Source organism: Globicephala melas, chromosome 9, assembly GCF_963455315.2.
Source record: "Globicephala melas chromosome 9, mGloMel1.2, whole genome shotgun sequence".
Taxonomy (NCBI): Eukaryota; Metazoa; Chordata; class Mammalia; order Artiodactyla; family Delphinidae; genus Globicephala; species Globicephala melas.
Genome location: NC_083322.1, coordinates 28,194,927 through 28,212,682, shown reverse-complemented (window position 1 = coordinate 28,212,682; position 17,756 = coordinate 28,194,927). Strand labels below are relative to the sequence as shown.

At 36.7% G+C, this 17,756-nt stretch overlaps 1 protein-coding gene across 4 annotated transcripts in view; it reads left to right on the top strand.

The window, feature by feature from the left end:
• The window catches only part of PTPRZ1 (protein tyrosine phosphatase receptor type Z1), a 164,331-nt gene that overhangs the window by 109,028 nt on the left and 37,547 nt on the right, over nucleotides 1–17,756 (top strand). For 2 of the 4 annotated variants that reach the window (XM_030857657.2, XM_030857656.2), the window contains exons 9-12: nucleotides 587–771; nucleotides 2,209–2,335; nucleotides 8,576–8,622; nucleotides 12,811–16,384. In XM_030857657.2, the coding sequence (XP_030713517.2) occupies nucleotides 587–771; nucleotides 2,209–2,335; nucleotides 8,576–8,622; nucleotides 12,811–16,384 (3,933 nt within the window). The remainder of the gene's footprint in view (nucleotides 1–586; nucleotides 772–2,208; nucleotides 2,336–8,575; nucleotides 8,623–12,810; nucleotides 16,385–17,756) is intronic. The other 2 variants (XM_030857659.2, XM_030857658.2) reach the window with 1 other exon arrangement.

Here is a 17,756-nt window from a genome sequence, read left to right as displayed (position 1 = left end):
TTTTATTCGGCAGACATTCTAAGCACTTCAAGCCCAGGAGACAGGACTCTCAGATCACTCTGAGGGACTGCTCCGAAGAGGCAAAGGGGGAGCCAGGATATATAGGAGTTTTTGCAACAAAGACCAGGAAGTCAGAACATCAAAAGATTACCTACTGTTAATTCAAGAAAACCAGGTATCTCAAGTTAAGGAAGTTAGCATTTTTCTATGTATCGGAGGATGCACGAGTCTGGGCTCACTGAAATCATTCCTTTGATATGCACCTCAGCTGTCTGGGGTCAGTTTCCTGTACACTGTCATCCTGAGTTTCCTCAGGGGGCACTGTTGGGGCAGCTGTAATGTGATGGCTTGACGGCTGCAACATCCTTTGTTTACTGATATGGCAGGCAATATTTTTCATTCACAGAAGGAAGGAAGAAGTATCTCAGATACAGGAAATGGCATGAACAAAAGTGCCACAGTGGGAAAGTGTAACTTTTTACCCTTTATTAAAATACAACAAAAATGTTCACAGAATATGTTTCACTTGTTGAAATCCTAGAGGGTGACAGTTGTATCGATAACTGTACTTTTTTTTTCTCTGAAGTTTGTAGTTCAGAACCAGAAAATGTTCAAGCTGACCCAGAGAATTATACCAGCCTTCTTGTTACGTGGGAGAGACCTCGAGTAGTTTATGATACCATGATTGAGAAATTCGCAGTTCTGTACCAGCAGTTAGAGGGAGAAGACCAAACCAAGCATGAGTTTTTGACAGATGGCTATCAAGACTTGGTAACTATAAAATCAATTGTTTCATGTACTGTAGTTTAATTTTTAGGGTAAGAGCTTAAAATGATTGTATATTGTTGCCTTTCGTGACTTTAGACTTTGTATGAAGCTCTCTAGTGGGGTGAAGGGGACACAGAAGCTATATTTAACTATGTCAGAACTTACAGTGGTTGACACTAGGTTCTTACTAATGTTTTGAATTACGTGGAGACCACAGCTTTGCCAACAGCAACATTGTAGAGTAGACACTTATGGAAGACTTAGAACTGGAGATCATCTAGTGCAGCCTCTCTTTACAAAGAAAAGGACTCAAAGAACAGTTAAATACTTTATGCTCTCACCGTTGGGGAAAGAACTGGGCCTGGAATGTCAGCGCTCTGATACCGTCGTATGTTGTTTCCCCATCATACTGAATCAGCACAAGGGAAATAGAGTAGGGAATAGAGTAGGGGTCTTGAAAGTCCTTTTCTTTGCATCAAATTTCCAAGTAACAGAACTTCCCTGGTGGCGCAGTGGTTGAGAGTCCGCCTGCCGATGCAGGGGACAGGGGTTCATGCCCCGGTCCGGGAAGATCCCACATGCCGCGGAGCGGCTGGGCCCGTGAGCCATGGCTGCTGGGCCTGCGTGTCCAGAGCCTGTGCTCCGCAACAGGAGGGGCCACAACAGTGAGAGGCCCGCGTACCGCCAAAAAAAAAAAAAATTTCCAAGTAACAGATGTGAAGTCAATTGAGATAGAACTCTGGGGACATGAGGCAGGTAATCCTTAGTAAAGGATCCATGTCCTCTTGCTCCCCACCCATGCACAAGAATTAAAGAAAATAAAGTACAGATTCCTTCTGTGACCTGAACATCTCAGTATTAAGCTTTGCCCTGGAAGGGAGGTATTGAGGTATAGCTGAGAAAACCCCTCAAGAAAGCCCCCAGTGTAGGTCCAAGACCTTGAACTCTGAATACAGACACTCACTGGGGTGTCACTCAAGCCCTAGGAACCTGCATTTAAACAAAAGCTGGTGTTGAATATTATATAAACAAAATAATGAGATTTGTAACAACTTTTTAATTCAGATGTCTAGAACAAAGACACTATGAATTGAGAAAGTTGAGGGATTTATGAGAATATACTATTTTTCACTCCATAATGATGTGAAGATAATAATTCTATTTACATAGAAATTTTAAATAAATATTTAAAATACGAAATTTTCTAATACTAGATCTGATTTGTAAAAGAAAAAAAAAGTGTAGTTTTCCAGTATCTCCCTAATTCACAAATATCACAAGTTCAACTTAACAACATTGCATAGAATTTTTTCTCAGGCTAATAAAATACAAATTTTTCTATTGACAAATGAGAAAATCTTTTCTAAGCACCGATGTCTAGCATGTTAGTACTCCTATGAGAATAATACATTTGTACAATTACTGCCACCTTTCTTTTAGGGTGCTATTCTTAATAATTTACTACCCAATATGAGTTATGTTCTTCAAATAGTAGCCATATGCACTAATGGCTTATATGGAAAATACAGCGACCAGCTGATTGTGGACATGCCTTCCAATGACCCTGGTAAGTGACCCCCTGATATGCCTTATCTAAATAAACGAGGCCTAGTTTAATTTCTGAATGCATTGGTGCTTTCTCTCTGACTTTATATTCTTTTGGCCAAAAGGCAAAATGATTTCCTTTTTAGTCTGGATCATCAGGTAATTTTGTAAAGCATGGAACTCATTTTTCATGTAGCAGATATGGTGCAGCACAATAAGTAAATTTATTCTTAATATTGAAGTTTTCTATTTGTAAAATAAGAACAGCAAAACCTATGGTAACGTCTGTACTGGCCACCAAATGAAAATAGCTAAGTAAATATAAAGTCTTTGATTTTGGAAAATAAAGAGTTGGTTTCATTTGTGTTTATTTCCTCTTTCAGCCCCCAAAGCATTTTGTAGTAAGTATATACGTGATTCAAGAATCATGTGAGGTACTTTGAAATATCTATACAAAGCATCTCAAAAGTTTATCTTAGATATTTTAATCTACTTTTTGTAATTTGGTGGGGGAGGGGGAGCTTTCCTCTTAGATTTGCCAGTATTATTCCATAAAAGCAAACAAAAAAGTTGTTTCTAATTGTATTTCATTTGCATGCATCTTCTCTAAGTATTACAGGAAAATCTTTGATCTCAAGGCATATGCAATAATTGAATGAAGTGCTGACCATCATAATTTGACAATTTACAAATTTACATAACTAAATTAAAGCCTTCCTTTTGTTAGTATAAGCATTTTTAAAGTGATGATAGAATGGAATTATATATGTACATATATGTGTGTGCATATATATATGCATACACATCATGCACATGCATGTTCATAAATATATGCAAACATACATACATACACAAATGTCAATATTCTTTGCTCATCCCTATCATGAGGCTACTCACTGAAATTTTCACAAGTTTTTAATGGCGATGGTTACAAGTGATATTAATTGTAGCGTATTTTACTTTTACATATGGAAGGAAAACTGATGTCTGTTGATTTGCCTTTGTGGTCTCTATGCTGTAGCAGGGCTTTAATCTGTTACAGGCTCATTCATTGATGACCTCATCATAGTTGTTCTCATTAGTTGAACTTTTAAGTTAAAGAATATATGTCAGAGCGTTAGATGTTAGATTATGGATCCTTCCAAACCACAGGCTACAAAACTTGCCAAGATATTTCCCAAGTTAGAGCATTGATGGCTAATGAATATTACTACTTTCATGATGGCAAAATCATTATTTAATAATATTTCTTATAATCTGCCTCATGTCCTGGGTATAACCATCTTTCCTATTGCTTTTATTTAGCATTATTTTTCAAAAGCAGGGTTGTTTTAAATGGAATGTGAGCTCTAAGTCTTATTGAAAGGTGAGTATCAAATTAACTGACCGTGGTTTCACTGTACCATATCATGCCCCTCCATTGAATGTCATCCTTCACCAAAGTTCCCCATATTGATCCACGCCCAAAATGACATCAGTAGCAGTGCACCATTGACCATGTTGGCCAATATCATATGTGAATTGTTTAAATGTGATATATAAAAATCTCCTCTAATATATTGAATGCATTCACTTAACTTTACTATCTTGGTTTGATTATACCACTCTAATTTCTGAACATAAAAAAATTTCCCAGGAGTTTACAAAAAATAATTTTAGCTATTTATGTTGTACACTTTCTTACTCTAGCCACTATGCTAAAAGTTTAGACTTTCTGAATTTTTTTGTTTTTTATTTTTGAGAGAGAAGCTTATTGCATATGGAAAAACAGATCAAATGTCTATTTTCTACAGAGGTGATTTCTGAGTGATCCTTTTAGACTGAGTCTATACTGGCACAAAGTATAATGTACTTGTATCATTTGTAGCACTTACACCATTTGTACAAAATAATACATATTATAACTTAATTTCTATTTGTTCAAAGGATCGGGACACCATTGAACTAATGAGGTGCTAGCTTGGACACATCATTTAATCTCCATGGATATCCCAGTCCCTTAGAGCATTTTGTACATGTTTTGGTAAAAGATGGTATTTGATTTGATATTTTAGTATGATATTACTCTTAAAAGCCAAGGGTTAAAAACTTAGTTTATTTCTACCAAAAAGTCCTTTGTCTAAAACCGATTTACCCAAAGTTTGGGCTCTTCCTATTTTGATAAAAAAAATATTAGTTCTTTCTTAGAACTCATTCTTTCTGATTGTGAAGACTACGATGGCATTTCAGCCCATATATTTTCAGTTCATCATTGAAATTACATTACCTTAAAGATTGTTTCTTTGGTAAATATATCACAGTAAAAGTCTTGACAGCAGTACTATCCTGTGGTTTAGTGTGATGGTACCTACAAGATTTGTAAATTTTATGATTTATGTGGCTAATATAGATGTAAGTGGCTTTTGAGTTTGCTGCTTATTTCATGGTTTTTATTAGTACCATTTCATCCTGTTAATCATGTTGTTTCATTACCTTAGTAACATTGTAATGTACCCTATTGAATTATTCTATTATTTTGGGTAAGCTGTTTCCTAAATACTGTACTGTTTGTTGCTTTTGTTTAAAAGGAATGAAGGAGATCACTTATAATTGCCCTCATTCCTTCAGTCACAGATTTTAAATATTCTAATCAATATCTGTGAAGGAAAACTCAATCTTCCAAATTGTGCATTTAACTTTGGCTAATTTGATTAATTTATCACAATTTATCACTTAAAATGCATTTTAATTACATTTGTTGTTGTGTACAACAGTATCACCATAAATTAGTGTCCATTAAATTTATTATAAATCGCTATTTTAAGATATATGCATAAACTCATGTCCAGAAACAATTTAAATTTGTCGAGGAAACCTTTTTAAGGTTAAACAAAATGGATATTCTTTTTAAAAACTTTTTTAGAATTATTTCTTTTTTATTTGGTTGTAACTAAACTAATGCTCGTTTCTATAATGTAGATCTAATTATGAAATGGTTATAGAGGACATTATTTAAGTACATGTTTTAGGGCCTTGATAATTATATGTGTTAAATGCATGGTGAATTAGGTCAACACATTTTCCTGTATTGTGTGCTTTTCATTTGTATAACAATTGTCTTTGTTAAATCACTATATATTGTCCTTATTCAGCCTGTACCATACTACACTACAGGAGTTATTATATAATGATATTTAAAAATCACACTTCAAAGAGATTGCAGTTGACATTGCTTTTGCCTTTTTGCACTGTGAAACTTGGCTTAAAACCTTCAAACAATTAAATAAGCCTTGCTTGCCAACCTACATCAGTGTTGCTTTTCTGTGTTATGGAATGTTAACGTGTGACTAACATGCTCTTTTAGAAAATCTAACATTGCATGTGCCTCAAAACAAAACCAGAACGAACCAATAGGTTTTGTTCTATTATCACATAAATGTGAATTTTAAGTGTTCAGTCAAAAAAATATATTGACAGTCTTCACTATCGGACTTTTTGTATCCTTCATGGAGTCTGTTTTGATGAAGTGAGAAGATTCTGTAAACCAGTATAATTTTTTATCTGTTTAATATATGTGCCTGAGTCAGACCAGTGGCCACTAAAACATTAGTTATTATTTGCAAGAAAACAACAGGCCAAAGTGTACCCATTCTGAGACCTCATGCCAATCAGCAGCACTAGACCTTGAGTGCTATGAGCTCTCAGACCAGGATTATGGCTCGGATTCTCCAGGGAGATAGAAACAACCTTTCAAAATTATTTTATTTCAAAATTGTTCTGAAGAGGCTCAGCAAAACACTTCTAGATTATTTTGGGCAGGGCTATTAACGTGCTCCTGGGCAACCCCAGGATTTCGGTCAATGCAAATGATCTGAGTCTAGTAGGAAACCAAAATGAAGATCCTTCAAAGTGGGTTTTTACGTACCAACACGAAGGCACCCATACTTGGGTGCTATATTCACCCATGAGTGTGCCATGAAATAAAGAAGGGTCAAAGCGCTGCTTGGACCCATAGGTTCTGCCCCTAGGGCCTGAAGGGGCCCAAAGGAAACTTCTTGCTTCTTATTGCGGTAAACAGCAAAGCCAGTTATAGTAGAACTCACTGATCCTGATACTCGTTAGAGGATATGATTGAGTAGAATTATGTATTTTAACTTAATAGGAAACATAATCTATACAGTTAAGTTATGCTCTGGTCAAACGATAAAAATTAATCAAATGCAATACACACAGAGAGTACTGAAAGAAAAGAAAATCAGTCCTCAATGTAATAATTATATACACCCCACCCCAACCCTGACAATAAATAAGAGAATTATCTTTGCTCATTAAAAGTATAAAGTTAGGTGAAGTTAGACCAGTTTTTAAAAACACTTCTGTAAGAACGTTGAAGAGAATGGACTCTCACTGAGATGTTTTTCGGTAGCCTCTTAACAGAGAAAAATCTGTATGATATATATATATCACTTAACAGGCATTTAATTATGATTTGCCCTTATTAATGTTAAAGTATTTTAAAAGTACATGAAAAGGATACATAAGGATACATAAAATTATGTATTGTTTTACATGCCGAAATGGGAGATTTTTACATGCATGAACTTCTCTAATTGTAGTTTTTTAAAAATCATATTAAAGGTTTTTTTATTTCTCTCTCACAGTTTAGTTGCCACCCATTTTAAAATTCACATATACTGGTTTCCTTGGAGGTTATAGAGACACAGTTTCAGACTATTGAAATCACTTTCATTTAAAAATATAAAGAATAAAGAGCATGAAAAACGGGGTGGGAAGGGGTTTCACAGAGACAAAAATAGAAAAAGGAGAACACTAATGATCCAAATGAAAATTTTCAAATTCCTTCTTTTAACAAGAAAAAAATAATAATTGAGAGTTAAGATTTAAGACTATGATTGTTTCCCATGAATATTTTCATTTTTATAGCATCGAAAATTATTCAGGGTAAGTAACTTTAAAATAATTAAATAGTCAAGAGTATTAATTTTATCTAAATCTTCATGGGGCCTGGGCTTACTTCTATGTTTTACTTGAGTTCTTGTCTAAATAGAATTCGGGCACATAACTATATTTTATAGTTTTACATTTCTTAATACCTAGAAATTTTATCATAAAAATAAACTCAAGAAAGTCTATATTGTAAAACAGGCCTGGATGTGATAATTATTTAATGTTAGTTCAGTTATGCCTTTGAAAATTCTATAGACTATGCATTTCCTTTGAGGATCTATAGAGGCATAAAAAATAGAATATAAGCAGCTGTAGGATAGTGAAGAGCATAAACTTCGGAGATGGAATGAGATTCTCTAAAATAATAGGCATAAGAAGGGCATCTTTGTAATAATGCTCAAGCCCTCACAGTTACCCTGTCTCCCATCTTCCTGATGCAGCTTGGATGAAGAGTGAGGAAAAGTGGTCCTCGAGCTCCTCAGTAATTTGGCAGTGGGGCTACATTCCTTGTTGGAGAGAGGGAACCAGCTCCTTATCTTTCCTAACATTTACTGACGGGTCTTGTTTTAGGATTGAGATAGCCAGGGACTAGAAATACGCTGATTCTAGCCAGTTGGGAAAATCAGACTTAAATGATCCTGGTCATTATATTCCTCGCATAGATGGCATTAGTTGAGTATCCCTGGGAAGAAGGTGTGGGGCTAACCCCGGTCAGTCCTTCCTGCTGCCAGTCCAGGCTGGACCTGCTGGAAAACATTCTTCCTTTTATCTGGTGCAGTACCCTGTGTACAAATACGTATGAGGCCAAATCTGAAGAATAAAAAGACCTACTTGAGCTTCAGTCAGAAGTGGACCTTGAGGAATAAGTAGTTGAATACGAAAATAAATCCATCAATTCTCCCCTGGCATTTTCCCAACTATGCTTTTATCAGCCATGCTAAGAATGAAAGTAAGTCTACACTGATGAAAAATTACTTGGGTTTCTTTACCCCCAGTAATATCAGCCTCACTGTCCCCTTCTCCCTTCTGAGCTTCAATCACAGTTAGGGTGAGAATAGGGAAGGGAGTTGGAGTGGAGGATAGAGATGAAGGTTTTGAGTGCAGTTTACTGTACGTTTATGTAGTGTTGTGTTATGTAACATTCAGTAGTCTTGAAAACTGAAATTCGAAATTTTTATTTTGGGCAATTTTTATTTTGGGTATTTTCCAAACTAACAGTCTTTCTTTTCCCTTTTCCCTCTTTCATCCAACGGTTGACCCATAAGGCTGAAATCATTGAATAAAAATGTTAATAATTTTGTTTTTAATTTTGTAGAACTTGACCTCTTTCCTGAATTAATTGGAACTGAAGAAATAATTAAGGTATCATAGCTACTTTTTATTCAAGTGCTTTAAAATTAAGAAGTCTGGTTTGGATTACCGGTTAGGTTTCAGATGTTGCATTAATAAAAAGTTCATGTTGCATTATTCATTGTTTGTGGGATTAGTTGCTGAGCTTTGTAGATAGACATGTAATTAATATACATGATTTTTTTATGAAGAAGTTGGAAGACACTTTAATTGGTATAATTTTTAAAAAGAGATAGAAAAGGTTTGTTGATAATTAGAAAAACAGTGAACTTTAAAAATAATGATAGCTATGAACTATAGCCACAAATTGAAATTTTTTCATGTTCAAATGTCTCTAAAAGACTAAAATAATATTTAAGCAATCCTTAATATTAGTACAGTTTATTTTTAACTAACTTAACCAATGATTGACAGATTGATAATAAATATGAGTCAAAGTATAAATTGTATATATTCTTTTGCCCATTTAATTTGATTATTTTTGTTTGGACTACTTATATTATAAATGTCAGTTGCTAGCACAAGGTCCTCTAAGTAAATGGGCATCTAAGGATATTTATAAATTTTGACATTGTCTTAATTTTTGAAATAGAGAGAAAATGACTGTTTGTGTCTTATATTCAATATTTCATCCTAAGCCCAAGTGTGCTGTTCATTATAACTGAGACTATATGTTAAAGCCAGATTCTGTTGTTAATGATAGTATGAATTTGTCCATAAGTACATATGTGTGTATGAGCTGGTAACTTGTGAAAACTAATCCCACCATCTAGTAATAAATAGCAATTAGGTTGTGTTTTCACAGATATAATTACCTCAATAATTTATTTATCTTATGGCAGTTCTCTCTTACAAAGGACTCTTTTACCAAAATGACCAGTCCGCATTTCATCAAGAGTTCACAGAACTCAGCTAAAGATATCTCTGTGTGTCTGTGTGTGTTTGTATGCACGCATGTGTGCACGTGCATGTGGATATGAATATACCTAGAAATGATTACCAGAATCAAGTCAAAGGCAAGAAAAAGAAATTATCTTTACAAATCATTGGTTTTTGTCTTAGCCAGTTTGGGCTGCTATAACAAAATACCATGAACTAAGTGGCTTATAAACAGCAAACATTTATGTCTCACAGTTCTGGAACCTGGGAGTCTGAGGTCAGGGCACCAGCACTGCCGGGTTCTGATGAGAGCCCCTTCTGGATTGTTGACTACAGACTTCTTGTTGTGTCTTCACATGGTGGAGGGCAGAGCAGAAGAAGCAATCTTTCATGACTCTTAATATAAGGGCACTAATCCTATTCATGAGGGTTCCACCTTATGACCTCATCTAATACTAATGACCTCCCAAAGGCCCCACCTCCTAAGACCATCACTTTTGGGGTGTAGAGTTTCAACATGTGAATTTAGGGGGGACACAAACACAGTTCATAACACTATTCACTTTCATCGATTCATGCAGGAATGAATGATAGAGGTTGGCAAACATCTGGAATGTATCAGTGATGTTTCTAAGCTTGAATATGGAAATGAATAGTTTGGGAGATGTTCCTCAAATTCTCTTCCAATAGGACTGCATGACTTTGAAAGACAAAGTATCTCCAGCACAATCAAGGCTTTACAATAAAAAAATTTTAATAGAAGTTGTGAAGGATAGCAGGTGTGATCCTTTATAATATAAATAGTCCAAACCATAGTGAAAGAGAGGTTCACAATAACTCCATAAGAAGTTATAGGAAACAGTGTCCATTAAAATATTTGTGGTTTCAGATATGTATAAAGTAATCTTAGAACATGAATCATATATTCTTCTTGAAATGTTGACATGAGATAATATGACCTCATAGAGGTGTACAAGACTTAGTTGGGTGGGATTAATGAAAGGTCCATCACTTTCATCAGATTCTAAGAGGTATCTGAACCTCACAGTCTAAAATCTGCTAGAAAAGAAAGCAATGAAAGGGATATGTGTGTTTAATGTGTGTATAGTTTTTTTTCCAAAAGATCGAATAGAAGAAAAGGTGAGTATGTTTTAAGAACAATTTTATAGACATCTACGTAGCTTGTGATAGCAGGATGATAAAGGAGGTTTGTGTGGGAATCTAAGAAAAGAGGAAGAGAAGCAGTGTTGCTGTGGGATTTGATAGAAATTGTCAGATCGTATAGAGAAGATAGATGACATGTGTTTTGGGAACTTTACTGTGAAGAGAAGGGGAGAGGTAAAATGAATACTAGACGTTGAATTAGAGATTTTCCTTTATTTTCCTTTTAAATAGGAGACATCTGAGTTTAAGCTGATGAGAATGATCCATTCAAGAAAGCAAAAAATTTAAAATACAAAATAGAGGGAAATAGTTGTATTCAGTTCCCGAGAAGATGATAGAGAATGGATTAGAACGCAAATGTAGGAAATAGAAAGGAAGGGGAACATCTCTTCAGTTACAACAGGATGAGAGGGGCAGGGGTGGATTTTGTTGGTCCCGGTTTTTGATGTTTTAACATTAGGAAGAGGTGTGTTTTTGTCTAGTGGCTTCTACTTTCTCTATAACCAGGAAAGCCATCTGCTGAGAATGAGGAGAGAAGGAAATGGAGATTTGAATAGAGCAGAGAAAAAGTTTGAAAGTCTTGATAAAGGGTAAGAGTGTGGAGTGATACCAGAAAACTAGGCAAATATGCAGATTTGCAAAAATGAGGAAGAGTTCAGAAACTCCATATTGCTAAGTTGAACATTGATCCTCAGAGAAACTCTGGATCAGATTATGAAACAAGTGTTTGTGAGAACTTCTAAGGAAAGAAGAGTATCTTTCACCAAGAGCGAGTCAAGACAAACTATTCTTATTTCCTTTTACATGAAGTTTCTGGGCTTGAAGATTAGGGGAATATTTATTCAGGAAATTATTTGATAAAATCTCCTGGTTGTCCTTGCGAACAAGGCATCAAACACAATGCAAAATTTTATCAAGAAATACCACTGGTGAGGAAATGTATCTGGGGAATCGAAGAGAATATCCATTTTTAACGACTCACTTCTCAGGGTTATCACATGTGCCTTAAAATAAAAAAAAAAATACTTAAAACCAACTGAATAATTAAGCTCTGGATAATGATGCAGACATTAAGCTCGAAAGCTTGTGTTTCATACAGGGCCACTTTCCATGTGTATGAGACAAAAGCTCATGAGCACACGTGGTTAAAGATTCAGATTCTTTCTACTGATATTGGTCACGTTCTCACTGACTAATTTGTACTCGGTAGCTTTTTTCTCTTTTTAAGGCACATGGCCTTAAGAGGTCTAATAGATGGCAGTGCTAACAAACTTACAGAATCATGTCCCACGTGGACAAAAAATATCATATCTTGATACGTTTGGCAATTTAGTTTTCTAAACATATGATTAGATGTTTTATAAAATGCACAGTTTAAAGAAAAAAAGAAAGCATGGGTTTTGGTTGACCTCTAGCCAGATAACTCCTGGGCCATTATAGTGATTAAGTGTCCATGAAAGACTGGGTCACCTGAATAGTGTTTCTAAAGGAGACACGAAATTTAATGACCAGTACTAGAACCATATTTTGACAAGTTGTCTTTAAAATGTCTGCCTCCGTCTAAGATGAAATTCTCAGGGAAAAGTATTTAAAACAAAATAATAAACAAAACCAAAAACCTCTTCCAGTCCTAAACCTTCCTCTCATGATGGCTTAAAAATTGTGATTTATCCTTAATATATACAATGAAATATTCTGAATATACAGCTGCTTTTGTCTTTGAAGTAAGTTGTTTCATTGCCATTTCACAGCACAAGAAGCTCATTGCTATTTAGCTTGTTGCCAGATGAACTGAACAGAGAAATATAAACACAAGAAAATAAATACTGTGTTACATAACACTCTCAGTAAGTAAATACCACTACAATGTGTCTTCAAAGTTGTGGTATTTATTGATTTACTTCCTTTCATCAAATAAAATAAAATAAAATAAAGTAGCCATAAATAAGATGTTTTCATTAAGTTTAGTTACTCTCCCTCAAGGGTGGATAATAACGGTTATAGGATAGTCATGGCTTCTACGGGGTGGTGCTTTATGTGACGTTCCCAAAATCCCACAAGTGAAGTTTCACAGCATAATGCAGTATAAGATATTATTAAGATTCCATTTTTCTCTTATTTCCTTATGTCCCATTAAATCTTATTTGTTTTTCAAAGGAGGAAGAAGAGGGAAAGGACACTGAAGAAGACACTGTTGTGAATCCTGGTAGAGACGGTACCACAAACCAGATCAGGAGAAAGGAACCCCAGATTCCTACCACAACAAACTACAACCAAGTAGGAACGAAATACAATGAGGCCAAGACTAACCGGTCCCCAGCAGGAGGAAGCGAATTCTTTGGAAAGGGGGATATTCCCAACACATCCTTAGATTCCACTTCCCAACCAGTCACTGAATTAGACCCAGAAAAAGATGTTCCTTTGACTTCACAGACTGCGACCCAGCTACCATCTCTCACTCTGGCAGACACTTCAGTCTCTTTAAGTGATGGCTCTAAAACTGTTCTCAGATTTCCACAGATGAACTTGTCTGGGACTGTGGAATATTCAAATACAGTTTCTGTAATGGAATCTCCAGAGGTATCTACTGATATCAGTGGGGAAGAGAGTTTATTGACCAATTTCAAGCTCAGTACGGAAGCCGATGATTCTTCAGGCTCCAGTCCCGCAACTTCCGCTGTGCCGTTCGTTTCTGAGAGCATATCCCATGGCTCTGTGTCTTCTTCAGAAATCCCAGAGGCAGTCACATACGATGTCCTTGTACCAGAATCTACGAGAAATGCTTCAGAAGATTCAGCCTCCTCGGGTTCGGAAGAATCTCTAAAGGATCCTTCCGTTGGTGGAAATGTGTGGTTTCCTGGTACCACAGATGTGACAACGCTGCCCGACGTTGGATCAGGTAGAGAGAGCTCTCTCCAGACTAATTACACCGAGATGGATATTGATGAATCTGAGAAGACAGCTGAGTCCTCTCCTCCAGGCCCACTGGTGTCACAGGGTCCCTTGCTCACAGATACGGAAATGCCACATTATTCTACCTTTGCGTACTTCCCAACTGAGGTGACACCTCATGCTTTTACTCCATCCTCTGGACAACCCGATTCGGTCCCCACCATCAACCTGGCACACCCGCAGACAACTCAACCAGTATACAATGGTGAGACACCTCTCCAACCTTCCTACAGTAGTGAAGTCTTTCCTCTAGTCACCCCTTTGTTGCTTGACAATCAGATCCTCAACACTACCCCTGCTGCTTCAAGTAGTGATTCGGCCTTGCATGCTACGCCTGTATTTCCCAGTGTCGGTGTGTCATTTGAATCCATCCTGTCTTCCTATGATGATGCGCCTTTGCTTCCATTTTCCTCTGCTTCCTTCAGTAGTGAATTGTTTCACCATGTTTCTCAGATCCTTCCACAAGTTACTTCAGCTCTTGAGAGTGATAAGGTGTCCCTGCATGCTTCTCTGCCAGTGGCTGGGGGTGATTTGCTATTAGAGCCCAGCCTTGCTCCATACTCTGATGTGGTGTCACATCAGACCGCTACTCGTGCTGCCTCAGAGACCTTGGAATTCGGTGGTAGTGAACCTGGTGTGCTTTATAAAACGCTTATGTTTTCTCAAGCTGAACCGTCCAGCAGTGACGTTATGATGCATGCACGTTCTTCAGGGCCTGAACCTTCTTATGCCTTAACTAATGATGAGGGCTCCCAATACCTCTTCAGTGTTCCTTACAGTTCTGCAGCACCTGTGCATGAGTCTATTCAGGGTTCCTTCCTTAGCAGCCCTAACCACGTTCCGATGCCTGAGTCTCCCTTAGTAACCCCAAGCGCACCGTTGCCGCAGCCTACTCATGGCCTCTCTGGTGATGGGGAGTGGTCTGGAGCCTCCTCTGATAGTGAATTTCTTTTATCTGACACAGATGGTCTGACAGCCCTTAACGTGCCTTCACCTGTTTCTGTAGCTGAATTTACATATCCAGCATCTATGTTTGGGGATGATAACAAGCTGCTTTCTAAAAGTGACATAATAAATGGAAATGAGACGGAACCACACATTGCTTCTTTCAGTGAGCTGATTTACCCTTCTGAAAGCACAGTCATGCCCGACCTGTATGATAATGTAAATAAATTGAATGCGTCTTTACAAGAATCCCCTGTTTGCACTTCTAGCGCAAAGGGCATCCTCCCAGGGCTTCTTGCTTTTACTGCTACTAAGGTTTTTGATCATGAGATTAGTCAAGTTCCAGAAAATAACTTTCCAGTTCAGTCTTCACACGCTGTGTCTCAAGCATTTGGTGATACTTCGCTTAAACCTGTGCTTAGCGCAAGCTCAGAGCCAGCATCCTCTGACCCTGCTTCTAGTGAAATGTTATCTCCTTCAACTCAGCTCTTATTTCATGAGCCCTCAGCTTCTTTTAATACTGAAGTATTGCTGCAACCTTCCTTTCAGGCTTCTGATGTTGACACGTTGCTTAAAACTGCTCTTCCAGCTGTGCCTAGTGATCCAATATTGGTTGAAACCCCCAAGGTTGATCACATTAGTTCTACAATATTGCATCTCATGGCATCAAATTCCGCTTCAAGGGAAAACACGCTGCACGCTACATCTGTACCAGTCTCTGATGTATCGCCTACTTCTAATATGCACGCTGCTTCACTTCAAGGTTTAACCATTTCTTACGCAAGTGAGAAATATTTTGAACCAGTTTTGCTTAAAAGCGAAAGTTCCCAGCAAGCGGTACCTTCATTGTACAGTAATGATGAGTCGTTCCAAACTGCCAATTTGGAGCTTAACCAGGCCACCCCCCGGGAAGGAAGGCATGCATTTGCTACTCCTGTTTTATCAGTTGATGCACCACCAGATGCGCTTATAAATAAGCTTGTTTACTCTGATGAAGTCTTCACCTCTGCCAAGGGTTCTATGTCTGATGAGGTATTGGCTGGTATTCCAACAGTTGTTTCTGATACAGTTGTAACTGCTGATCATTCTGTCCCTTTAGGAAACGTGTATGTTTCCATTTCAGTTATTTCTCCCAACAAAGATGGTTCTGTAACCACAACCAAGTTGCTGTTTCCTTCTAGAACAACTTCCGAGCTGACTCAGAGTGCCAGATCTGATGCTGATTTAGTGGGTGGTGGTGACGATGGTGATACTGATGATTACGATGATGATGGTTATGATGGCAGAGATAGAGATGGCTTATCCCTAAATAAGTGTATGTCGTGCTCCTCCTATAGAGAATCACAGGAAAAGGTAATGAATGATTCAGACACCCAGGAAAACAATCTTGTGGATCTGAATAACCCAGTCTCATACTCACTATCTGAGAATTCTGAAGAAGGAAATAAAGTCACAGGTGTAATATCAGACAGTCAGACTGATGTGGACAGAAGTCCTGATAGATCACCACCAACAAATGTGCCACCCCAGAAGCGCAGTGATGGAAAACAGGAAAATGACATTCAGACTGGTAATGCCCTGCTTCCTTTCAGCCCAGAATCTAAAGCTTGGGCAGTTCCTACAAGCGATGAAGAGAGTGGATCAGGGCAAGCCACCTCAGATAGCCTTAATGATAACGAGACTTCCACAGATTTCAGTTTTCCAGATATTAATGAAAAAGATGGTGATGGGGTCCTGGAAGCAGGTGACTCAGAGATAACTCCTGGATCCCCACAGCCCTCAACACCGACTGTTACTAGCAGGCACTCAGAAGTATTCAACATTTCAGAGGCAGGTTAGTTATGGATCCAAGGGATAGATTGAGGTGTGGTGGCCTTTTGCCTCAAAAAATAGAAAAATCGTGGGAAGAGAAGTTTGGTAAAATGGCCATCATTTTTTAAAATCAAGATATTCACAAATCAATTTACAGTTTTTAAAATATGATTTTACTCATTATTGCAAATGCATACGCAATGTGTTTCGATCCTTAAGTTAACACTCTCCAAAATAGATAAGGTGATTTTATTTATTGTCAATTTTTTCGTATTCTGCAAGATACCTATTACATGTGAGAGCAATTATTGTGTGCATAATACATTTTCAGTACACTGCTTTTTAAATGATAGATTGGAGTGTGTTTTAGATGATTTTAATTTTAAGGTTTACTCATATTCTAAAATAAGTTGTCAACTAATTCTCTTGAATTATAAAACGAATTATAAACTGATAATAATACGATATATGTATCACCTCTCTCTGACCCACCCAATGGAAAGGAGTTAGATCATTACACATCCACATCAGCTTGGGGGCTTTAAAAAAAGTCCTAGTGCTAAGTTTTGAGAGTTAATGGTAAGATTTTTTTTAAGATTTTAATTTTTAAAAATTGTCTTTGTTTGATTACCTTAATGTTGCCTAAAGAGGGCAGTGTGAACTAACAAAATACATTCTACTTTATACTTGCTGTTACACACCTTTCTAAGAAGTTAAATAACGGCCATTAATATGCATAGTGTGTATAGGTATTGTATGACAAGATGTACAATACTAGAACATTTTCTGTAGAAATGCATTTCATTTGTTAATGTATTTTATGCAAATTAATTTATCAGCCAGATGTTTCTTCGAGCAGATTACTTGCAGCATATAAAATACAGATGTTTGCTTTAGATGCCAATGGGAGAGAAAAGGGGAAATTCAAAACCATGAAGAATATGAAATACTAGATAATTTCATTGCATTGATCATAAGAGTTTTATAATTTGCTTTTGTTACATTTTAAGGCATTTTTTAAATCAACAATGAAAATATTTAAATCTCAACAGTAAGTCAAAAGATAGGCTAAAGTAAATCTTGCACTCTTGTTGCATAAAAGTAGGTATGTAAAATCCAGAACATAGACAACAATCTCATTAGTATAGTTTTCCTCTTTGTTATTTCCATCCCTTGAATTAGTTATCTACTTTTCCTTCAGTGCAGCAGCAATTAAAAGTTTGTACATTTTGATAGAGAAGTTTTTCTACATTCTGACTTGATACCTGTTTAACATTTCGTTCCAGTTTAAACATTTACATTCTGTTATGTGAAAATGAGTAAGGAATTCATGAATCACCATATTTCATTAGTGTTGCCATGTATATGAATTGTTATCTGGCTTCAAATATAGT